Below are 25431 nucleotides of genomic sequence, written 5' to 3'. Positions count from 1 at the left end.
CTATTCTTTCTCATTCTAGACTTTCCCTTCACTCTCCCTAGCAGTAGAACACAAGCTTGGTTCATTCCTGACTCTCCCTGGTTGTTTTTTTCACTCTCCTTGACTTCCTAAGATGGTTTTTCTGGCGGACACTGTAAGACCCATCCATCCATATTTACAACCCAGCACAGAATGAGGTTCTGCTCTGGAACATCCCTGATTGGCTCATCCAGGCTGTCCGTTGACATGTGAGTAGAGTTGAGCAGACACCTGGATGTTCGGGTTCGACTGTAATTCGGAAAAAAGTTTGAGTTCGGGACCCGAACTTGACCCCAAACCCTATTGAAGTCAATGGGGACCCGAACTTTTGAGCACTAAAATGGCTGTAAAAATGTCATGGAAAGGGCTAGAGGGCTGCAAATGGCGTCAAAATGTGGTTAAGAGCATGGCAAGTGCGCTGCAAACAAATGTGGATAGGGAAATGACTTAAAACAACATAAAATACATAAAAATAAAAACTAATAATCTTGATCTAGGAGGACGAGGTGCATATGGAGTAGGAGGTTGAGGAGGCGGTGGATGTGGCGGTGGAGGAGGAGGAGGAGGTAGCCTACACTGCTTTATGGTTTTAAATGTATTTATATATTTTTTTAATTAGGGTACACGCCAAAACATTGGGAAATATGACCTGTGATAACCCCCTCCAGCCGTGCTAAACACACGTTCAGACAATACACCGGCTGCAGGGCAGGCCAGCACCTCCAAGGGGTAAAGGGCAAGCTCAGGCATGTGCCCAATTTGGAGACCCAGAAGTTGCAGGGGCTGACCCCTGTCAGTCAGTTCATGTAGGCGTGTGCACACTTACTGCTCCACCATGTCGCACGTCCCCGTGATGTTCACCATCCATTTGGATATCTGCTCTATCAAGTTTCCATGTTCTTTTCTGTGCCTACCATGGTGATCACGGTTAGCGGCGAATCAGGGTTCAGGTCGGAGAGGGAGCGTGAAAAAAAGTAACCAAATTTAAGAGAAATAAATTTATAAAAATTTTTGGGGATCGAGCAGAAATGTGGGAAAAGTTATTGAGGCGCAAATGTGGGACAAATTACAGAAGCCCAAATGTGGTACAACTTGTTTAAGTTTAAGCATTGAATCTAAGGAGGTGGCGCGCATCAATTAAAGAAGCATTTCAGACATTTTATTCACCTATGCAGAGCAGAGGTTTATTCACGTCTAAAATTGTATAATGTCAACCCAAGAATGTAATGTTTTCTTTTTTTGTTAACCGGCCTACTAGGTATAGCAGTGGTACTATACACCCAAAAATTTGTGAATTTCACCGGAAAATGTTAATGACAAAGTAGTGAAATAATATAAAATAAAACAAGTACAAAAAAAAAATAATAATCTTGATTTATGAGGTGGAGGTCCATATGGAGTAGGAGGTTGAGGAGGTGGTGGACGTAGCGGAGTAGGTGGAAGCGGCGGTGGAGGAGGACGAGGTAGCCAACACTGGTTTTTGGTTTTAATTTAATTTTGTAAAATTAGGGTACACTCCAAAAGAGTGTGAAATATCCAAAATACAAACATGAGCGATTGCGCTGCAGTATAACAATGGTTGCTTAGTGCCGGTATACATGTCTATTCTGCACAAGGTACAGACAAGTCCTGTGGGATCCAGGCCTGGTTCATTTTAATGACCGTGAGCTTGTCCACGTTGGCTGTGGACTGGTGGCTGCGCTTGTCTGTGATGACGCCTCCTGCCGTGCTGAACACACGTTCAGACAATACACCGGCTGCAGGGCAGGCCAGCACCTCCAAGGGGTAAAGGGCAAGCTCAGGCCATGCGCCCAATTTGGAGACCCAGAAGTTGCAGGGGCAGACCCATCATTCAGTACGTGTAGGCGTGTGCACACATACTGCTCCACCATGTTGGTGAAACGCTGCCTCCTGCTAAGACGTTCCATATCAGCTGGTGGTGCTGGTTGTTGTGCTGACAAAGCTTTTCCACATGTCGGCCATGCTAACCCTGCCTTCTGAGGTGCTGGCGGTGCCCCAGCTGCGTTGGCGACCTCTTCCTCGTCCTCTGCCTTCGCCTTGTGCTTTCACTGTGCCCCCGCTGTCAGGTGGGAATGTCACCAGCAGCGCGTCTACCAGCGTGCGCTTGTACTCGCGCATCTTACGATCACGCTCCAGTGAGAGAATTAAGGACGGTACGTTGTCCTTGTACCGGGGATCCGGCAGCGTGGCCACCCAGTAATCAGCACAAGTTAGAATGTGGGCAACTCGGCGGTCGTTGCGGAGACACTGCAGCATGTAATCGCTCATGTGTGCCAGGCTGCCCAGAGGCAACGACAAGCTGTCCTCTGTGGGAGGTGTATCGTCTGTCCTCTGTATCCCCCCAGCCACGCACCAGTGATGGCCATGAGCTGGTCTGGGTGCCACCCTGCTGTGAACATGGTTCCTCCTCCTCATCCTCCACCTCTTCATCCTCCACCTCCTCATCCTCCAGAACTGTGCCCTGGCTGGACAATTGTGTACCTTGGGTTTGTGGGTGCAGGAACCCACCCTCGGAGGCACTTGGGATTGACTGGCTGGAAACCCTATGAAATGATCCCTCTTCCTCCTCCTCTTCCTCCTGTGCCACATCCTCTTCCATCGACGCCAGGAGCTTTTTTTCAAGGAGGCATAGAAGTGGGATAGTAACGCTGAGAACGGCGTTATCAGCACTGGCCATGTTGGTGGAGTACTCGAAACAGCGCAACAGGGCACACAGGTCTCGCATGACTGGTGACCAATGACTGGTGACTGGTGAAGTGTTGCTGTTCCGCAGAGCGACAGACCCGTGCGTGCTGCAGCTGAAACTCCACTATGGCCTGCTGCTGCTCGCACAGTCTGTCCAGCATGTGCAAGGTGGAGTTCCACCTGGTGGGTACGTCGCATATGAGGCGGTGAGCGGGAAGGCCGAAGTTATGCTGCAGCGGTGACAGGCGAGCAGCAGCAGGGTGTGAACGCCGGAAGCGCGCACAGACGGCCCGCACTTTATGCAGCAGCTCTGACATGTCGGGGTAATTTTTAAGGAATCTCTGCACCACTAAAATCAGCACATGCGCCAGGCAAGGGATGTGCGTCAAACCGGCTAGTCCCAGAGCTGCTACGAGATTTCGCCCATTATCGCACACCACCAGGCCGGGCTTGAGGCTGACTGGCACCAACCACTCGTCGCTCTGTTGTTCAAGGCCCGTCCACAGCTCCTGCGCGGTGTGGGGTTTGTCCCCCAAACAGATACGTTATAACACTGCCTGCTGTCGTTTACCCCTGGCTGTGCTGAAGTTGGTGGTGAAGGGGTTACGCTGACCGGATGAGGAGCCGGTAGAGGATGAGGAAGCGGAGTAGGAGGAGGAAGCAACAGGAGGCAAACTGAAGCGCCCTGCAATCCTCGGTGGTGGAAGGACATGCGCCAAACTGCTATCCGCCTCAGGACATGCGCCAAACTGCTATCCGCCTCAGGCCCAGCCTCCACTGCATTTACCCAGTGTGCTGTTATGGAGATATAACGGCCCTGACCGTGCTTACTGGTCCACGTATCCGTAGTCAGGTGCACCTTGCCACAGATGGCGTTGCGCAGTGCACACCTGATTTTGTCCCCCACTTGGTTGTGCAGGGAAGGGATGGCTCTCCTGGAAAAGTAGTGGCGGCTGGGCACAACGTACTGTGGGACAGCCACCGCCATAAGGCCTTTAAAACTCTCCGTCTCCACCAGACGGAATGACAGCATTTCAAAGGCCAGTAATTTAGAAATGCTGGCATTCAGGGCTAGGGATCACGGGTGGGTAGGGGGGTACTTCCTCTACCTCTCCAGCGTTTGGGAGATGGAGAGCTGAACGCTTCTGTGGGACATTGTGGAGATGCTTGGTGACCCAGGTGGTGGTGTTGCTGGCAGATCCTCTGCGGGGTGGCAGGTGGCACTGTCACTCCAGAGGTGGATGAAGAGGCCGCGACTGCAGCAGAAGAGGAAGCAGGAGGAGTCAGAGACCTTTCTTGGTTTTTGAGGTGCCTTCTCCACTGCAGCTCGTGCTTTGCACTTAGATGCCTGGTCGTGCAGGTTGTGCTCAGGTGGAGAACGTTTATGCCTCGTTTCAGGCTCTGATTGCACAGCGTGCAAACCACTGGTGTCTTCTCGTCAGCACATTGTCTGAAGAACTGCCACGTCAGGGAACTCCTTGGAGCTGGCTTTGGTGTGCTCGGTCCCTTGCTGCGGTGGGCAGTAGCAGGCGTACTGTCTAGAGGACGGCCGCTCCGCTTTTGCACCCTGCTCCCTCTTCTGCTGTGCTGGTGGCTCTGTGCGACCACTGCCTCTTCCTCCGAACTACATAGGTCACTAGCATGACCTTGATTCCATGTGGGGTCGAGGACCTCATCGTCCTCCACATCATCTTCCACCCAGTCTTCACCCCTGACTTCCTTGTCGGTCTGCACACTGCAGAAAGCCCCAGCAGTTGGCACCTGTGTTTCGTCATCATCCGAGACGTGCTGCGATGGTCCTCCCATGTACTCATCTTGAAAGATAAGTGGTTGGCCATCGGTGCACTCAATCTCTTCCACTTCTGGGGCAGGGCTAGGTGGACGGCCCTGGGAAACCCTGCTAACAGAGTCATCAAAAAGCAGAAGAGACTGCGGCATGACTTGGGGCTCAGACTGCTTGGCTGATGTGCAAGGGGGTGAGGTGAAAGACTGATGGACATCGGCTGCAGGTGCCAACTGTGGTCTTTCAGCAGGAGACTGGGTGGGAGACAATGTGAAGGAACTGGATCCACTGTCAGCAACCCAATCTACTATCGCCTGTACTTGTTCAGGCCTCACCATTTGTAGAGCCGCATTAGGCCCCGACCAAATACCGCTGCAGGTTCTGTCGCTTACTCGCCCCTGAGGAAGGGGTTTCACTTGTGCGTGTAGCTGGCACAGATCGACCACGTCCTCTCCCTGCAACAGGAGCTCCACCAGCTGCGCCACGACCGGGGCCACGTCCCTTATTTGACGCTCTCATATTTTTCGAATTTAGGGCTCTTTCACACTTGCGTTCTTGTCTTCCGGCATAGAGTTCCGTCGTCGGGGCTCTATGCCGGAAGAATCCTGATCAGGATTATCCTAATGCATTCTGAATAGAGAGAAATCCATTCAGGATGCATCAGGATGTCTTCAGTTCCGGAACGGAACGTTTTTTGGCCGGAGAAAATACCGCAGCATGCTGCGCTTTTTGCTCCGGCCAAAAATCCGGAACACTTGCCGCAAGGCCGGATCCGGAATTAATGCCCATTGAAAGGCATTGATCCGGATCCGGCCTTAAGCTAAACGTCGTTTCGGCGCATTGCCGGAGCCGACATTTAGCTTTTTCTGAATGGTTACCATGGCTGCCGGGACGCTAAAGTCCTGGCAGCCATGGTAAAGTGTAGTGGGGAGCGGGGGAGCGGTATACTTACCGTCCGTGCGGCTCCCCGGGCGCTCCAGAGTGACGTCAGGGCGCCCCAAGCGCATGGATCATGTGATCACATGGATCACGTCATCCATGCGCATGGGGCGCTCTGACGTCATTCTGGAGCGCCCCGGGAGCCGCACGGACTGTAAGTATACCGCTCCCCCGCTCCTCACTACTACTACGGCAACCAGGACTTTAATAGCGTCCTGGCTGCCATAGTAACACTGAAAGCATTTGGAAGACGGATCCGTCTTCAAATGCTTTCAGTACACTTGCGTTTTTCCGGATCCGGCGGGCACCTCCGGCAAGTGGAGTACACGCCGGATCCGGACAATGCAAGTGTGAAAGAGGCCTAAGGATCTTGCCCTAAATGTGTGTTTAATTAATAGTAGAATAGAACAACAGTATATAAAGGGTGTTTTTCACACGGCCTGAACTAGACTAGGCCTCAATTAAAGATTTCTTTGCCCAAAATTGCTGTATTTCAAATGCCTGAATCAAATCCCTGTATGTAGAGGGTGTATCTCACGCATGGAGCCGCATGGCGCGGTGTGGCGAAACCAACCTCGCCACTGGGCTTTGGAGAGGACTGGCTGCTGGCCTCTTGCCCCTGGATTATGGGCCATATACTAACTTTTGAACCCCTGGTCTGATTCATGCCATTTTTTAATATGTTGTTCCCCTGAATGGATTGATTGTGAATATGTAATTTTTATGTGAATGTGATGTATGGTTTTAGAGTTATGAAAGTTGGGTAGAAAGTATGTTTAACTGTATGTATAATTGAGTCTCCTCTCAGGATAAGGGGAGGGAATATGCTGGGTGTGTTTCTATTGTCCCATTGTGTGTTTAAAATGGTGATGTCTGTTCTGTTGTCTGCACATGTGTATTGGCGATCTCACTTTGTCCTCAGAGATAATTGGATTGCTCTTCAGGTTGTCTGGACAGAGAGGAGGAAACCATGATGCATTGTGGGGATATGTTGTCCTATGTCACAGTCTTCATTCTGGTCCTCTGGGGGCGTGAACGATTGGTTGCTGTAGTTACATTGTATGTGTTGTTAATTACTGATTGGTTGTATTTCAAACCCCTGTGGGCAGTACTATGTTTGTTTTTTGTGAATAAAAGAGGCTGTACTTCAAGTACAGTCAGTCCACTGCTTGACCCTCAAAACGGAGCCTTGTCTCGTTATTGGGGGAATTCGCTGTATGCTGTTAGAAGACCGATTGCCAGGATTGTATGGTTTTCCTGTTCAACTGCTAGCAGCTATTCGTGAGGTTCCAGTTTGGAGTGCTACTTTGTATCCAGTCCGAGAGTTGGTGTTCTGCAGTAGCTGTGCCTGTCTCTCAGAAAGGGGCTTATCGCCTGAACGGATTTTAACCCCTTGTCTGCGGAAACGGTCCGTTACATTGGTGGCAAGCAGCGGGATCGTTCCTACAGCCAGAAGGACAGCTACAGGAGACACCATTTCTGTGGATTCTACAATTTAAGGACAACGCATGTCCCAGTACAGCGTCCCTGACAGCAGCAGGATGGAACCAGCAGTGTTATATGAGGAGGAGGACCTGGATGGGCGGGATGCATTAAGGAAAGGCATCTGGTACCAGGCCCTGGATAATCTACAATACCAGCGGGGTGAGAGTCTCCCTAGTGAAGAGCAGCGGTTGCAGAAGCAAGTGGCCCTGCGGATGCCCTTCCTGGGAGAGCAGCCCCTGGAGGAATGGGTGAAGGAACTAGAGCACCGGGTATGGCAGGAGCTATGGCTGGAGGATGCCTACCAGGCGCTTTGGTGGTATATGGCACAGTATATACCCTGGACAGCCGAACATGACAAGCCAGAGGGAGAGGAGTTTTATGGTCCTGGCTTGTTATGGGAGTCCTTTGCAGAGCCTGACTTCGGGAGCCCTGCACAGTCCAGACTTCAGGACATTTTCTATGAGAGGGAGGCTAGGCATGAGTGGGATGACCCCCATGAGGTAGAGCAAGACCTGGCTCACCTAGCAACCCTGGAGTGGGAACTGGAGCAGGACTACCGAGATCTCTTCCACTCCATTGAGAAGGCTCAGCAGGACGGTAAGGTGACAGACCCAGATCCAGACCCATTCAGCTGGGCAGATATTGTAGAATGTTACTGGGAAGGACCCCAGGTGGTCGGTAGAGATGGGACCGAGGTCTCTCCGCCGGTCCTGCAGGGAATTGGGAGCCCAGTCTCCATTCCCCAGCGGCAGTGTGAGGTGCAGGGAGAGGAGAGCAGTGTACTCCCTCCCAAGCGGCAGGCGGAGTTACAGGGGGCAGAGGTAGTTGTTCCTGCCCCCCAGCAGCAGCATGATTTTTTGGGAATAGAGAGCCCAGTCTCCTTTCCCCAGCAGCAGGACACTGTATTGGGAGCAGAGACAGTCGGTCCTGTCCCCCAGCAGCAGCATGATTTTTTGGGAATAGAGAGCCCAGTCTCCTTTCCCCAGCAGCAGGACACTGTATTGGGAGCAGAGACAGTCGGTCCTTACCCCCAGCAGCAGCATGATTTTTTGGGAATAGAGAGCCCAGTCTCCTTTCCCCAGCAGCAGGACACTGTATTGGGAGCGGAGACGGTCGGTCGCCCTCCCCAGCGGCTGGAAGTATGTATGGGAGAGGAGCTTGTTACCCCCTCTCCCCAGCGGCAGCTTAACGCACCAGGGGGAGACAGTAAGCCCCACAACAGTGCAGATGGGACCGTGGTCTCTGCACTTACAGCACAGGGGGTAGAGACAGTCGGTCTCCCCCTCCAACAACCAGGCTCCAACCAGGCTTCTTCCGTGGTAGCGCTGGCACCAGGGCAGAGTACCGCTGATACCTGCCCACAAAGCAACCCCCACTCCAAGCCAGGGAGCAACACAGAGACCGGGAGTACCAGCTTCCAACATAACCTTGGTGGACTCACTGGACAGAGACAGGCTACTAAAGTCAACAGGTCCAGTATTTGGTTGTGGGTGGGCTGCCAGACTAACTCAGGTACCGACCGGCGTGAGGTCAGGTATCTGGTTAGTCTTCCCTGGGGGGGGGAGATGTGTGGCGAAACCAACCTCGCCACTGGGCTTTGGAGAGGACTGGCTGCTGGCCTCTTGCCCCTGGATTATGGGCCATATACTAACTTTTGAACCCCTGGTCTGATTCATGCCATTTTTTAATATGTTGTTCCCCTGAATGGATTGATTGTGAATATGTAATTTTTATGTGAATGTGATGTATGGTTTTAGAGTTATGAAAGTTGGGTAGAAAGTATGTTTAACTGTATGTATAATTGAGTCTCCTCTCAGGATAAGGGGAGGGAATATGCTGGGTGTGTTTCTATTGTGCCATTGTCCCATTGTGTGTTTAAAGGGTGATGTCTGTTCTGTTGTCCTCACATGTGTATTGGCGATCTCACTTTGTCCTCAGAGATAATTGGATTGCTCTTCAGGTTGTCTGGACAGAGAGGAGGAAACCATGATGCATTGTGGGGATATGTTGTCCTATGTCACAGTCTTCATTCTGGTCCTCTGGGGGCGTGAACGATTGGTTGCTGTAGTTACATTGTATGTCTTGTTAATTACTGATTGGTTGTATTTCAAACCCCTGTGGGCAGTACTATGTTTGTTTTTTGTGAATAAAAGAGGCTGTACGTGAAGTACAGTCAGACCACTGCTTGACCCTCAAAACGGAGCCTTGTCTCGTTATTGGGGGAATTCACTGTATGCTGTTAGAGGACCGATTGCCAGGATTGTATGGTTTTCCTGTTCAACTGCTAGCAGCTATTCGTGAGGTTCCAGTTTGGAGTGCTACTTTGTATCCAGTCCGAGAGTTGGTGTTCTGCAGTAGCTGTGCCTGTCTCTCAGAAAGGGGCTTATCGCCTGAACGGATTTTAACCCCTTGTCTGCTGAAACGGTCCGTTACACGCGGTAACGCTCAATTGTGGATAGGGTCGCTAGAAAGTCCACTGCTGGTGCGTTACTTGAGGCTGCACCACTAGGCCAGCCGGCCGTGATGGATTGACTCAGCCAGAAGTGTGCACCGTGGTGCGGACAGGGTGCTCTGCTCCAAAACCAGCTGGGTGTGCCCTGGACTAAAATGAATAAGCTAATCTATTGATAAACATCTGCCCGTAAAAGCCGACCTCAGGTGTGAACCAGATGTCTGAGTGCCGGCCCTACAAGCACGAATCAAGGGACACTAGTCTTAGCTGGAATGAGCAAAAAGGCTTGATCTCAACTGCTCATCTACTGCAGAGGGCTGGGACGCCACAGACCTCAACTGCAGTGTGGGCACAATACAAGTCGCATGCATAAAGCATGAGTTTGTCCCCACTCAGCGCTCGACGCGTTTCGCCATGTGTGGCTCGTCAGGAGCATAGAGATGTGGGTATGAGACAAACAACAAAGTAAGCTGCTGACCTCCGTAGCAGAGGCTGCAGCTGTCAGCACAGAGTGGCCGTACGCGGCCGCTCGGACGCGCGCTATATAAGGAGAGAACTCCTCCCCTCCTCTGAGTCACGCCTCTGGGGCGGCCAATGGGAAAACAGGAGGCGCGGCACTGCCGCATCAACCCGCCCCCTCTGTAAGACGAACTCAGACGAATGTCAAAACATTCGTATATTGAATATAGAGGTGATACAAACGGCGACTGTACATTAACGGCAGTATAACCAGGGTGAGGATTATATGGTGGTATATGGTCCAGTGTATTAATAACAGTATTGATTATAAGATGACGTAGCAGGGACGGGGGAAATCCCTGTCACATCTCCTATTACGGGTGGTGCTTGTGGCGACTTGGCGAATATTCACAGGAACCCCTTATGCCTACAGAGGATCGGGTGTCCAGTATAAAGTGGCAGGAACATGCCACAATTTGTGGGTACACCCCTTCTAATCCATGACAAAAAGCTAAAGGGAGCCGCAAATCTGGTGGCCAATTGACACCAGATGAGAGAACTGCGTTCATTTGGTCCATATTATTGGAGTACAGGGATCAAAGAGAATCATGAGCGGTCATGCCCTAATATTCCACCCGTTGCACTCCATACGGTAATTTGAAAAAAATCATATGTGCAGGGATTCAGAGAAAACAGACAAAGGAGTTGTACTCATTCAGTCCCTGGGGTTGGAGTGCATGCAGGCGGTAGATCCAAAGTCGCCTCCTCTTGGGGATCTTCTCACCACCTCGACAGCCTGAAATGTTATCACATCCACATCACCACCATGTGAAGTGGATATGTGTCTCGCAATAGGAGTATCGGCACCTTTGCGGATGTCATTAAGATGTTCTGCGACTCTTCTGCGGAATTCCCTAATGGTTTTGCCCACATACTGTTTTCCACAAGTACAAGTGGCCAAATATACCAACCCTCTCGTCTTACAATTGACAAAGGATCTGATGGTAAATGTCCGCTCAGTGACACTACAATTAAATGTAGCGCCTAACTGAATGGCAGGACACGCCACGCACCCTCCGCATCGGAAGGTCCCTTTGAGGTTGGTACTCAACCAAGTGGTTGTGGTAGGGGCCTGAAAGAAGCTGTGGACCAGACGATCTTTCAGATTGCGTCCACGTCTGTACGTTATAAGAGGTGTATCGCCTACCATGTGTCCAATATCGGGGTCCGATTTAAAAATCCCCCAGTAGGTCGTCAGTAACTCTCTTACTGTATTGTGTGCTTCATCATAAGTGGCCACAATGCGCAATTGTTCTGATTCAGATGGTCCTGATTTAGGAGTGAGCAGGGTATCCCGATTTAAGGCCAGCGAGTGTTGGTAAGCCTTAGCTAACACATGTTGCGGGTACCCCCTGTTTCTAAATCTGGTCTGTAAATCAATAGATGCAGACATGCTGGAACAATTGCGCCTTACCCGAAGGTATTGACCTTTAGGAATTCCCCTCTTAAGGGGCAATGGATGGCAACTGTCCCACCTAAGGAGACTATTTGTGGCGGTCTCCTTACGAAATAGCCGTGTACCAATGTTGCCATTCGTGTCCCTGAAGATAGTCAGATCAAGGAACGTGATTTGTGATTCCTGGATCTCAGATGTAAAGAAAAGTCCTATCGTGTTGTTATTCAGGTCTGTAACAAAGCTATTAAAATCATCAACACTTCCTGACCACAAAATCAGCACATCATCGATGTAACGTAACCACAAATTAATGTGGTCAGCCCATCTCTGGTTGTTGTCAGCGAACACAACTTCCCGTTCCCACCAGCCCAGGTAGAGACTAGCGAAAGTGGGGGCACATGGGCTCCCCATCGCCACTCCCCTGAGCTGGTGGTACATACGGTGATCAAAAATAAAAAAGTTGTGTTCAAGAATTAATTTCATCAGTTCGAGAACAAATTCGTTTTGCTGCCAACAAAAGATGCCACGTTGGTTTAAAAATGAGGCCACAACTCCACACCCCCTATCGTGAGGTATGGAGCTGTGAAGGGCCTCCACATCCAAACTGGCCAGCAAGACGTTCTCACCAATATGGATCCCCTCCAATTTCTTGATCACATCCATGGAATCACGTACATACGAGGATAGGGCCACCGCAAGCGGTCGTAGAATCCTATCCACGTATATGTACTGATCGGATGTGTCAGGCTCCCAGTCCCCGAGACGATAGGACGTCCCTTTAATGGTGAAAGCCCCTTGTGTACCTTGGGCAATCCGTAAAAACAAGGGATCTGGGGATGTTTGGCGAACAGAAAATCAAACTCCGTCCGACTGATCAGGTCATGATTCTGTGCTAGATCCAGAAGACCCTTCAATTTTTTCCTGAATATTTCAATTGGACTTGTCTCTAGCGCATGATAACATGAGTCGTCACTAAGAATGCTGAGGCACATGGCCTTATACTGTTCACAATTCATTACAACAATATTACCTGCCTTGTCCGATGGTTTAATGACAATGGAGTTATCACACTCCAGAGAGAGTAATGCGTCAATTTCTCTCTTGTGGAGGTTTGATTCAGTCCCTCTGAATGTGTCAAGCATTCTTAGTTGGTCAGTCACGACATTTAAGAAAATGTCAGGGGGTGTGCCATCACTCAAGGGTGGGTTTTTGGTGGAGGACAATTTAAGGTCCGTAAATGGACCCTCTCCAGGATCCCTTTCCCCTTCTTCCATAAGGGATACCAACAGTTGAATGTCTGGCAGGTCATGGATTTCAATTCCCAGTTCATTGCATTGTTGTTGGTTGTGTGTTGCAAATAATTTTTTCCATTTTAGTCTCCTTACGAATAGGGTCAAATCCTTTACCCACTCGAAGGAGCTAAAAGAACAGGTGGGAACAAATGATAAGCCCTTACTGAGTAGTTCCAACTCTACTTCCGTAAGGGTCCTATCAGATAGGTTAATAATTTGTAGCTTATCCCTTGGCTCGCCTTTCACTGTAGAGTCCACAGTCTGAAAACCAGTTGCCCCCATCCTTTGATGGTGTGCTATTGGTTTTTTCTGTTTCTCAGACTGTATGATCTCGTAGTTTGGTTCCCTAAAATAAAAAGCCGTGAATGGGGGCTCCTACCCCTTCCGCCTCTCCCTCTAGGTCCTCTATTGGAAGGCTGAAAAATGGGGTATTGGCTATTCGGGTAGGGAGTGCCTTCTGTCTCAGTTTCACCCTCTGAAGATGAGGGTTCTGTCTCAACCTCGAGGGTCCTAGCGGTTTTGGTTGCAAACTCAAGGATGCGCCCTTCTTTAAAATCCGCTTTGTCCCTCAAAAATTGAGAGTGTTTGCGCTCTTTTAACTGAGCTGTAAACCGTTCCACGGTCTGCTGCAACAGTTGTGTATTCTTTATGTGCAGGGCCTTTTCCTCCTCCAGGAGCAGTGCCATCAATCTAAGTGAGCTTCAATAGCTTTTTTTCCCCATTTTTTGCGGAACTCTGGAGACTGAATTCTATTAGATGGAAGGAAGGGAATGCGCATACCTCTAGGCACTATTTGGTGTTGGATGTAAGTTTCAAGGGTTTGTATTTCCCACCACCCTCTGACTTGATCTTTATAGATTTTGGTGAGCAATTTAAAGGAACCAGTGATAATCAAAGTGCGATTGGTCGGGGGTAAATCTGCTTCAGAAAAAACAGCTTTAGCTTCCTCATCCCATTTCTCACTGCAAATACCTGCTGCCAAAAAGCCTGCCATCACTCTAAAACGGTTTATTTATTAACAAATCACTGACAAGTATATGGTGTTGGGTATACGTTCCACCATCAAAATTATATCACTGTCGTAAGGAACGCTATGAAAATGAGATAAAACTAATACTGGCCTAGTGGTGCAGCCTCTAGTAACGCACCAGCAGTGGACTTTCTAGCGACCCTATCCACAATTGAGCGTTACCGCGCCATGCGGCTTCATGCGCCATCTTGATCCGACTCACATTGTGGTTAGGTGGTGTTCTAGAATTTTAATATAGGTTGTAGTTTCCCCTCCCCTTCCCCCTTTCTTTTTGTGAAACAATAAAGTATTAGTTTTATCTAATTTTCATAGCGTTCCTTATGACAGTGATATAATTTTGATGGTGGAACGTATACCCAACACCATATACTTGTCAGTGATTTCTGACCCACAGTAGGCCTGAATTCAATATTTCTTTGCACAAAATGGCTGTATTTCAAATGCCTGAATCAAACCCCTGTATGTAGAGGGGGTATCTCACAGGGTCTGAACCAGTGTAGGCCTGAATTCAATATTGGTGCACCAAATGGCGGTATTTAAAATCTCTGAATGTAACCCAAATGTATTAAGAGTGTATCTCAGAATGACATCTGCACCAAAGGCTGACAACTAAATATTGTGTTTGTTTAACAACTGAATTTGACAGCCGTATACAAGACTGTAATTTCACACGTGCTGATGCTGCAAGGCCTGAAAATAGTGTTTTTTGTCAAAAAAGTGCATTTTTAAAACCCCAGAAAATGATGGGTGTATTTCTAGCTTAAATTGCACACTGACTAATCCAGATGTTGTAGATTGCCAAAAAAGTGTTTTTTTTGGTGACAGAATATGAAAGCTGTATATATTAAACTTGAATTTAACACTTGCAGATCAGGAAAATACTGTTTTTTTGCAAAAAAGTGTGTTTTTAAAACCACAGAAAATGATGGCTGTATTTCTACCTTAAATTGCACACTGACTAATCCAGATGTTGTAGTTTGCCAAACAAATGGTGATTTGCAATGTCCCAAAAGCTCAGATGCCATGCGGGTGCACTGAGCATGCATAAAATGGGTCAATGGGCTCAGGGCAGGGTAAGACGATTGTGCCCTGCACCCACACAACTGTTTGTCTGTAGATCGCTGAGTTAGATTCTCTCCTATTCTCTCCCTCACAGCAGCAGCATCCTCTCCCTACACTAGTATCCGCAGAGTGACGGGCGGCGCTACGTGACTCCAGCTTATATAGAGCCCGGGTCACATGCTGCTCTGGCCAATCACAGCCATGCCAGGTCAGACAGTTAACCGCTTGTTGATTGGCTGCTCTGCAGCCTTTCAAAAAGCGACAAGAGAGCACCGAACACCGAACCCGAACTTTTACTGAAATGGTCGGGTTCGGGTCCAGGGTCCAAAAATCCTAAAGTTCGGTACGAACCCGAACTTTACAGTTCGGGTTTGCTCAACCCTACATGTGAGCCAATCTGGGAAAGCCCGTCCTCCCACTTCCTCTCAGGGTCATTTGATCATCCTTCTTCCTCCCTAGTGCCTTTTCCCACCGATATGTGCAGTTAAATGGCACTGCCCCTGTTTTACTGGATTCATCCAAAACGAACCTGAGAAGCTTCGGGTTCATCTGCCGGACAAAATCCTGGGAAGTTCGTAATGAACTGATTCGCTCATCTCTAAATCCTACATTCACTTCATAATTATTATTTTTTGGTACTAATGTTGGATTATAAGGGCTGATTTGTGAGGTGGGGTCTCTTTTCTCTCAGGGGTTTTCTGGAATTGTTCCTTTAATCTTTGTTTTTTTCTCTGTCTCTTTCGCAGGTCCTCAACCTGAAGCACTTTGATATTAATGGGATGCCCAAGGTGGTGCCTTTAAGCTTGTCTTACCAAGACTTTAAGAAAGACATCTCAGACAGTAAAGAACTGCTGCGTGTTCCACATAGGATGAAGAAAGTGGACTTTTCCAGTGTGGTCTTGCCAGCCATGCATGTTTCAGAACCACACATTATCATCAATGGCAGATGTCCACGAGATGAAGAATCAGAGGAGGAGACGGAAGAAGAGGAGGCTGAGTTTCTGGTGGAGGACTTAGATCTGCACAGTGGATCTAGCAGTGATGTAAGTCAGAAGAGTACAGAGAGGAGTCAAGAAGGAGCTCCTTCCACATTACTAGCAGATGACCAGAAGGATTCCCGAGGAAGAGCCTCCACAGCAGAGAATGACCTAGAACTAGAGGAAGGCTCAAAGACCTTAGTGCTGTTTTCTCCTGGAGACATGAAGAAGTCTCCGGTGACTAATGAACTCATGCCAGACCTTGAGCAGGGAACGCTTGCTGCATTGACGCCACAAGGAGAGAAGCTACAACCTACTGGCAGTCAGCTGGATGTGTCTGAACCAGGTACTTTATCTTCCATACTTAAATCAGAACCAAAACCACTTTGCATTGCTGCTGCCACCGCTGCCACCTCCACCCCCTTTACCAAAGTCGAGCGCACATTTGTTCACATTGCAGAAAAGACACACTTAAATGTTATGTCTTCCACTGGACAGCTGATGAGGTTGGAGGAGCGTCCAGTCCCTGGACAGTTTGATGAGGCAATTATTGAAGAAACTGCGGAGTGTGATGTGGAGGAATTCAAGGGTGCTAATACCTCTGCGGTGGGAATAGTTGAGATTGACCCCTATGCACTATCGACAAGTCATGAGGAAATGGCAGCAGAGGATCAGCAGGATCCACATGCAGCTGATACAGTAAGCAAATCTGAACAGCAGCTTGAGAAAGACATTAGGAATGAAGTCACCAAGCAGGAAAAGATTGTTCGTTCCACCGTTCGCCTTAATGACACCGACTGTGGCACCAGCAAGGCTCTGACCCCGGCTCTTGGGGTACGGTTTAGAAGCCGCATCCCTGTTATTCTGTCAGAGGAGGAAACAGGATCAGATAGGTCTATGTCCAGCTCTGCCAAAGAGAGGTTCAAAAAGAGAACAAAGCAACTGGATCTGGCTCGCTTGGTGATGGAGAAAAGGCAGATGCGTCTACAGCGTTTGGCCTCAGCAGGTTCATCATCTGCTTCATCTAGTGAAGACCGGAGAAGAACATCTGAGACACTGTCTACAACTGGGTCTGAAGAAGACACTCATGAGCTTGATGACACTGTCCCCAGAAAAGTTGGCAAGCATAAACCATTGTGCATGAGAAAGGAGGAGTTAACTAAAAGCCGGATTCCACGTCCGATCACACCAGTAAAGGATCTACGGCTGTTGGTTCTGTCAAAGCCAAGTGTCAGCAAATCAAAAGAATCTACAGGGGTGCAAAGGTAAGATGCAGGATGGTGAAAGATTGTCTTGGTCATGTGAAAGACGGCAAACACCACCTGTCTAGCAGAGAGCTGGAGTTTACAGTAGGGGTGGGCGATATGGCCTAAAATCTATATTGCAATATAATTTTAAGCATGTGCGATATATATCGCAATATATTCTATATTTCGGGGGGGTTAAACTTTTTTTTTTTACTTTTTATTTAATAACTATTAGCCTCCTTAGGGGCTAGAACCCTTGTCCTACTCACCCTAATAGAGCTCTATTGTGGTGACTAGGACCTCACACTCTCTCTGCTGTCCTGGGCTCTGTGCACACAGCAGCAGGGATGTTACCATGGCAGCCAGGGCTTCAGTAGTGTCTGATAGAGATCTATCAGGGTGAATAGGACCTCACACTGTCCCTGCTGCCCTGTGCATAGTACACACAGCAGCAGGGAGGTTACCATGGCAGCCAGGGCTTCAGTAGAGTCTGATAGAGCTCTATTGTGGTAACTAGGACTTCACACTGTCCCTGCTGCCCTGTGCATAGTACACACAGCAGCAGGGAGCTTACCATGGCAGCCAGGGCTTCAGTAGTGTCTGATAGAGCTCTATTGTGGTGACTAGGACCTCACACTCTCCCTGCTGCCCTGTGCATAGTACACACAGCAGCAGGGATGTTACCATGGCAGCCAGGGCTTCAGTAGAGTCTGATAAAGATCTATCAGGGTGAATAGGACCTCACACTCTCCCTGCTGTCCTGTGCATAGTACACACAGCAGCAGGGAGGTTACCATGGCAGCCAGGGCTTTAGTAGTGTCTGATAGAGCTCTATTGTGGTGACTAGGACCTCACACTCTCCCTGCTGCCCTGTGCATAGTACACACAGCAGCAGGGATGTTACCATGGCAGCCAGGGCTTCAGTAGAGTCTGATAGAGCTCTATTGTGGTGACTAGGACCTCACACTCTCCCTGCTGTCCTGTGCATAGTACACACAGCAGCAGGGATGTTACCATGGCAGCCAGGGCTTCAGTAGTGTCTGATAGAGATCTATCAGGGTGAATAGGACCTCACACTCTCCCTGCTGTCCTGTGCATAGTACACACAGCAGCAGGGATGTTACCATGGCAGCCAGGGCTTCAGTAGTGTCTGATAGAGATCTATTGTGGTGACTAGGACCTCACACTCTCCCTGCTGCCCTGTGCATAGTACACACAGCAGCAGGGATGTTACCATGGCAGCCAGGGCTTCAGTAGAGTCTGATAAAGATCTATCAGGGTGAATAGGACCTCACACTCTCCCTGCTGTCCTGTGCATAGTACACACAGCAGCAGGGAGGTTACCATGGCAGCCAGGGCTTCAGTAGTGTCTGATAGAGCTCTATTGTGGTGACTATGACCTCACACTCTCCCTGCTGCCCTGTGCATAGTACACACAGCAGCAGGGATGTTACCATGGCAGCCAGGGCTTCAGTAGTGTCTGATAGAGATCTATTGTGGTGACTAGGACCTCACACTCTCCCTGCTGCCCTGTGCATAGTACACACAGCAGCAGGGATGTTACCATGGCAGCCAGGGCTTCAGTAGTGTCTGATAGAGCTCTATTGTGGTGACTAGGACTTCACACTGTCCCTGCTGCCCTGTGCATAGTACACACAGCAGCAGGGATGTTACCATGGCAGCCAGGGCTTCAGTAGTGTCTGATAGAGATCTATCAGGGTGAATAGGACCTCACACTGTCCCTGCTGCCCTGTGCATAGTACACACAGCAGCAGGGAGGTTACCATGGCAGCCAGGGCTTCAGTAGAGTCTGATAGAGCTCTATTGTGGTAACTAGGACTTCACACTGTCCCTGCTGCCCTGTGCATAGTACACACAGCAGCAGGGAGCTTACCATGGCAGCCAGGGCTTCAGTAGTGTCTGATAGAGATCTATTGTGGTGACTAGGACCTCACACTCTCCCTGCTGCCCTGTGCATAGTACACACAGCAGCAGGGATGTTACCATGGCAGCCAGGGCTTCAGTAGTGTCTGATAGAGCTCTATTGTGGTGACTAGGACTTCACACTGTCCCTGCTGCCCTGTGCATAGTACACACAGCAGCAGGGATGTTACCATGGCAGCCAGGGCTTCAGTAGTGTCTGATAGAGATCTATCAGGGTGAATAGGACCTCACACTGTCCCTGCTGCCCTGTGCATAGTACACACAGCAGCAGGGAGGTTACCATGGCAGCCAGGGCTTCAGTAGAGTCTGATAGAGCTCTATTGTGGTAACTAGGACTTCACACTGTCCCTGCTGCCCTGTGCATAGTACACACAGCAGCAGGGAGCTTACCATGGCAGCCAGGGCTTCAGTAGTGTCTGATAGAGCTCTATTGTGGTGACTAGGACCTCACACTCTCCCTGCTGCCCTGTGCATAGTACACACAGCAGCAGGGATGTTACCATGGCAGCCAGGGCTTCAGTAGAGTCTGATAAAGATCTATCAGGGTGAATAGGACCTCACACTCTCCCTGCTGTCCTGTGCATAGTACACACAGCAGCAGGGAGGTTACCATGGCAGCCAGGGCTTTAGTAGTGTCTGATAGAGCTCTATTGTGGTGACTAGGACCTCACACTCTCCCTGCTGCCCTGTGCATAGTACACACAGCAGCAGGGATGTTACCATGGCAGCCAGGGCTTCAGTAGAGTCTGATAGAGCTCTATTGTGGTGACTAGGACCTCACACTCTCCCTGCTGTCCTGTGCATAGTACACACAGCAGCAGGGATGTTACCATGGCAGCCAGGGCTTCAGTAGTGTCTGATAGAGATCTATCAGGGTGAATAGGACCTCACACTCTCCCTGCTGTCCTGTGCATAGTACACACAGCAGCAGGGATGTTACCATGGCAGCCAGGGCTTCAGTAGTGTCTGATAGAGATCTATTGTGGTGACTAGGACCTCACACTCTCCCTGCTGCCCTGTGCATAGTACACACAGCAGCAGGGATGTTACCATGGCAGCCAGGGCTTCAGTAGAGTCTGATAAAGATCTATCAGGGTGAATAGGACCTCACACTCTCCCTGCTGTCCTGTGCATAGTACACACAGCAGCAGGGAGGTTACCATGGCAGCCAGGGCTTCAGTAGTGTCTGATAGAGCTCTATTGTGGTGACTATGACCTCACACTCTCCCTGCTGCCCTGTGCATAGTACACACAGCAGCAGGGATGTTACCATGGCAGCCAGGGCTTCAGTAGTGTCTGATAGAGATCTATTGTGGTGACTAGGACCTCACACTCTCCCTGCTGCCCTGTGCATAGTACACACAGCAGCAGGGATGTTACCATGGCAGCCAGGGCTTCAGTAGTGTCTGATAGAGCTCTATTGTGGTGACTAGGACTTCACACTGTCCCTGCTGCCCTGTGCATAGTACACACAGCAGCAGGGATGTTACCATGGCAGCCAGGGCTTCAGTAGTGTCTGATAGAGCTCTATTGTGGTGACTAGGACCTCACACTCTCCCTGCTGCCCTGTGCATAGTACACACAGCAGCAGGGATGTTACCATGGCAGCCAGGGCTTCAGTAGTGTCTGATAGAGCTCTATTAGGGTGAATAGGACCTCACACTCTCCCTGCTGCCCTGTGCATAGTACACACAGCAGCAGGGATGTTACCATGGCAGCCAGTGCTTCAGTAGAGTCTGATAGAGCTCTATCAGGGTGAATAGGACCTCACACTCTCCATGCTGTCCTGTGCATAGTACACACAGCAGCATGGAGCTGACCATGGCAGCCAGGGCTTCAGTAGAGTCTGATAGAGCTCTATCAGGGTGAATAGGAACTTACACTCTCCCTGCTGTCCTGTGCAAAGTACACACAGCAGCAGGGATGTTACCATGGCAGCCAGGGCTTCAGTAGTGTCTGATAGAGCTCTATTGTGATGACTAGGACCTCACACTCTCCATGCTGTCCTGTGCATAGTACACACAGCAGCAGGGAGCTTACCATGGCAGCCAGGGCTTCAGTAGTGTCTGATAGAGCTCTATCAGGGTGAATAGGACCTCACACTATCCCTGCTGCCCTGTGCATAGTACACACAGCAGCAGGGAGCTTACCATGGCAGCCAGGGCTTCAGTAGTGTCTGATAGAGCTCTATTGTGGTGACTAGGACTTCACACTCTCCCTGCTGCCCTGTGCATAGTACACACAGCAGCAGGGATGTTACCATGGCAGCCAGGGCTTCAGTAGTGTCTTATAGAGCTCTATCAGGGTGAATAGGACCTCACACTCTCCCTGCTGCCCTGTGCTTAGTACACACACCAGCAGGGAGCTTACCATGGCAGCCAGGGCTTCAGTAGAGTCTGATAGAGCTCTATCGGGGTGACTAGGACCTCACACTCCCCCTGCTGCCCTGTGCATAGTACACACAGCAGCAGGGAGCTTACCATGGCAGCCAGGGCTTCAGTAGTGTCTGATAGAGATCTATTGTGGTGGATAGGACCTCACACTCTCCCTGCTGTCCTGTGCATAGTACACACAGCAGCAGGGAACTGACCATGGCAGCCAGGGCTTCAGTAGACTCTGATAGAGATCTATCAGGGTGACTAGGACCTCACACTCTCCCTGCTGTCCTGTGTATAGTACATACAGCAGCAGGGAGCTTACCATGGCAGCCAGGGCTTCAGTAGTGTCTGATAGAGCTCTATTGTGGTGACTAGGACCTCACACTCTCCCTGCTGCCCTGTGCATAGTACACACAGCAGCAGGGATGTTACCATGGCAGCCAGGGCTTCAGTAGTGTCTGATAGAGATCTATTGTGGTGAATAGAACCTCACACTGTCCCTGCTGTCCTGTGCATAGTACACACAGCAGCAGGGAGCTTACCATGGCAGCCAGGGCTTCAGTAGAGTCTGATAGAGATCTATCAGGGTGACTAGGACCTCACACTCCCCCTGCTGCCCTGTGCATAGTACACACAGCAGCAGGGAGCTTACCATGGCAGCCAGGGCTTCAGTAGTGTCTGATAGAGATCTATTGTGGTGGATAGGACCTCACACTCTCCCTGCTGTCCTGTGCATAGTACACACAGCAGCAGGGAGCTGACCATGGCAGCCAGGGCTTCAGTAGTGTGTGATAGAGATCTATCAGGGTGACTAGGACCTCACACTCTCCCTGCTGTCCTGTGTATAGCACACACAGTAGCAGGGATGTTACCATGGCAGCCAGGGCTTCAGTAGTGTCTGATAGAGCTCTATTGTGGTGACTAGGACCTCACACTCTCCCTGCTGTCCTGTGCATAGTACACACAGCAGCAGGGAGGTTACCATGGCAGCCAGGGCTTCAGTAGTGTCTGATAGAGCTCTATTGTGGTGACTAGGACCTCACACTCTCCCTGCTGCCCTGTGCATAGTACACACAGCAGCAGGGAGCTTACCATGGCAGCCAGGGCTTCAGTAGTGTCTGATAGAGATCTATTGTGGTGACCAGGACCTCACACTGTCCCTGCTGTCCTGGGCATAGTACACACAGTAGCAGGAAGCTTACCATGGCAGCCAGGGCTTCAGTAGTGTCTGATAGAGCTCTATTGTGGTGACTAGGACCTCACACTCTCCCTGCTGCCCTGTGCATAGTACACACAGCAGCAGGGAGCTTACCATGGCAGCCAGGGCTTCAGTAGAGTCTGATAGAGCTCTATCAGGGTGACTAGGACCTCACACTCCCCCTGCTGCCCTGTGCATAGTACACACAGCAGCAGGGAGCTTACCATGGCAGCCAGGGCTTCAGTAGTGTCTGATAGAGATCTATTGTGGTGACTAGGACTTCACACTGTCCCTGCTGTCCTGTGCATAGTACACACAGCAGCAGGGAGCTGACCATGGCAGCCAGGGCTTCAGTAGTGTGTGATAGAGATCTATCAGGGTGACTAGGACCTCACACTCTCCCTGCTGTCCTGTGTATAGTACACACAGCAGCAGGGAGCTTACCATGGCAGCCAGGGCTTCAGTAGTGTCTGATAGAGCTCTATTGTGGTGACTAGGACCTCACACTCTCCCTGCTGCCCTGTGCATAGTACACACAGCAGCAGGGATGTTACCATGGCAGCCAGGGCTTCAGTAGTGTCTGATAGAGATCTATTGTGGTGACCAGGACCTCACACTGTCCCTGCTGTCCTGGGCATAGTACACACAGTAGCAGGGAGCTTACCATGGCAGCCAGGGCTTCAGTAGTGTCTGATAGAGCTCTATTGTGGTGACTAGGACCTCACACTCTCCCTGCTGCCCTGTGCATAGTACACACAGCAGCAGGGATGTTACCATGGCAGCCAGGGCTTCAGTAGTGTCTGATAGAGATCTATTGTGGTGACCAGGACCTCACACTGTCCCTGCTGTCCTGGGCATAGTACACACAGTAGCAGGGAGCTTACCATGGCAGCCAGGGCTTCAGTAGTGTCTGATAGAGCTCTATTGTGGTGACTAGGACCTCACACTCTCCCTGCTGCCCTGTGCTTAGTACACACAGCAGCAGGGATGTTACCATGGCAGCCAGGGCTTCAGTAGTGTCTGATAGAGCTCTATTGTGGTGACTAGGACTTCACACTCTCCCTGCTGCCCTGTGCATAGTACACACAGCAGCAGGGAGCTTACTATGGCAGCCAGGGCTTCAGTAGCGTCCTGACTCCCATGGTAACCGATCGGAGCCCCGGGATTACACTGCTGGGGCTCCGATCAGAAGCTACCACCCTGGGGCCACTGCCACTAATGATTTAATCGTGTGGAAGGGGGGGGGAGGCCCGCAATTAATGTAATACTTCGAAGAGAGGTAGTAGAAGGGAGTTAATATGCCCGAATACAAACGTAGCTGCCTGCATATGCTGGCCATATCCCATACCTGGCCTCTATTATTGAGCGCCGTGATCCGCCACAATTAACCCCTCAGGTTACGTTTGTATTCAGTCCCTCCCCTCCTCCTCTCTGTTCTCATTGGTGGCGCAGTGGCCACAGTCCCTCCCCTCCTCCTCCTAGTCTGTTCTCATTGGTGGTCAGCGGCAGCCGCGCACAGTGGGGAGGGACTCTCTCCTTCTCCACTGCGCCGGCTCAGGAGAACATGGTGAGTGCCGAGAGCGGCGCATGTCATGTTCTACTGCGATATGCGATATAAACGAGATCTCTATCGTTGGCCAGATTTATATAGTTCATATCGCATATCGTCTATATCGCCCACCCCTAGTTTACAGTATTAATACTGTTTGATACCAGGGATAAACAGATTAATCTGCCTTCCATTACTGGGTGAACTGGTGATGTAGTGATTCACCTAGTGTCTGGGGAGCCCAATGGACACCATTAGTGAGGCTTAATCACCCCCCAAAACAAAAATTCTGTTTTAGGCCACAACATGCTGTGTAACATTTCTTAGACAGAATCCTGAATGTAGTAATTGTACAGTTCTGGCTCGAGCCAAAGAAAAGTATTTCCTATATGGGGGGTTAGTCCAAGTGCTTCTCAGTGGGCGACATGATCACTGCAGGCTTAAGCTTCAAATATGACCTCTGGAAATTTAGCTTTTGAGATGTAGAACTCCAGGTTGGCATCCTTGCTGTGGGGTTTCTTAGTAAGAGAACTCAGTCTGGGGATCTCTAGAATTTATTGATGGCCTTCATATTTACGTAGAAGAAAGGTGTCTGTGTTCTCCTCCCCCAATTCTTGACCACATTTGTCTGATATAATTTGTACATTGTTACTCTTTCTCCTTACTTGTATTTGACTTTCACTTCTTCTGACCTGAATAGGTACCAGCCTCCACAGACAGCTGTTGGTGGCACTACTGGGCTCACACCTGACCACAAGCCTAAAGCCTTACATATGAGGCTCCCTCCTCTTTCAAGTCCAACCCCTTCTAGAACCAATGTACGGAGGTTCAGCCGTGGACCACCCAGGAGTCCAGTGGTTCCGGTAAGAACACTCAGTGGATCTCCACAAAGCCAGTCTCTTTCAAGAACAGAAAGTCCTTCTCCGTCCCGGCAGCGAAGAACAGCTGCTACAACTTCCCGTGCACAACCCAATCCAAAGCTTCAGCCACGAGCCCAGGTCCCTGGTGAGTGTCCATCAACGCCCGCTGTTGCAAGAAAGGGACAAAGACTGAAGGTGCAAGTGCCGAATCTGGCAACCAAAGCAAAGCAGGGAACAAGTGATGGGAGAAGCAATGGCAGATAATGGCCCCTTTGCACAGGGCCCACACTAGCCTCACTCTAGCTCAGTTAGGGAACATTACTCTTCATTCAACCTGTGCTACGCAATATACACAGTCCCAGACAAGGATTGTACGATGAAAGCAGAGCTCTGATGATCACATAGGAATCATTTTGTTTTCGCATTCAACATCTGTTGCTAAGATTGAGAATTTCAAAACTACAAGAATATTGTGAAGGACTACAAATGACCAGCCCATATTCACTGTGTGGAACTGCTGACTGAGGCTACAGGAGCAACCAGCATGAGAGCGATGATGAACACACGGTTGGAGCAGCCACGTCCATGCTTCTCGC

At 50.0% G+C, this 25431-nt stretch overlaps 1 protein-coding gene across 2 annotated transcripts in view; it reads left to right on the top strand.

Moving 5' to 3' along the window:
- The window catches only part of TTBK1 (tau tubulin kinase 1), a 204998-nt gene extending 179791 nt beyond the window's left edge, over positions 1 to 25207 (top strand). For both annotated transcript variants that reach the window (XM_040430869.1, XM_040430870.1), the window contains 2 exons: positions 15429 to 16924; positions 24676 to 25207. In XM_040430869.1, the coding sequence (XP_040286803.1) occupies positions 15429 to 16924; positions 24676 to 25099 (1920 nt within the window). In that variant the 3' untranslated portion in view covers positions 25100 to 25207. The remainder of the gene's footprint in view (positions 1 to 15428; positions 16925 to 24675) is intronic.
- Positions 25208 to 25431: the final 224 nt, after the last annotated feature.

The sequence above is a fragment of the Bufo bufo genome, chromosome 4 (genome assembly GCF_905171765.1).
Source record: "Bufo bufo chromosome 4, aBufBuf1.1, whole genome shotgun sequence".
In the NCBI taxonomy this organism is placed as follows: domain Eukaryota; kingdom Metazoa; phylum Chordata; class Amphibia; order Anura; family Bufonidae; genus Bufo; species Bufo bufo.
The sequence above is the reverse complement of the archived record's forward strand: the minus strand, read 5'-3'. Positions and strand labels throughout refer to the sequence as shown.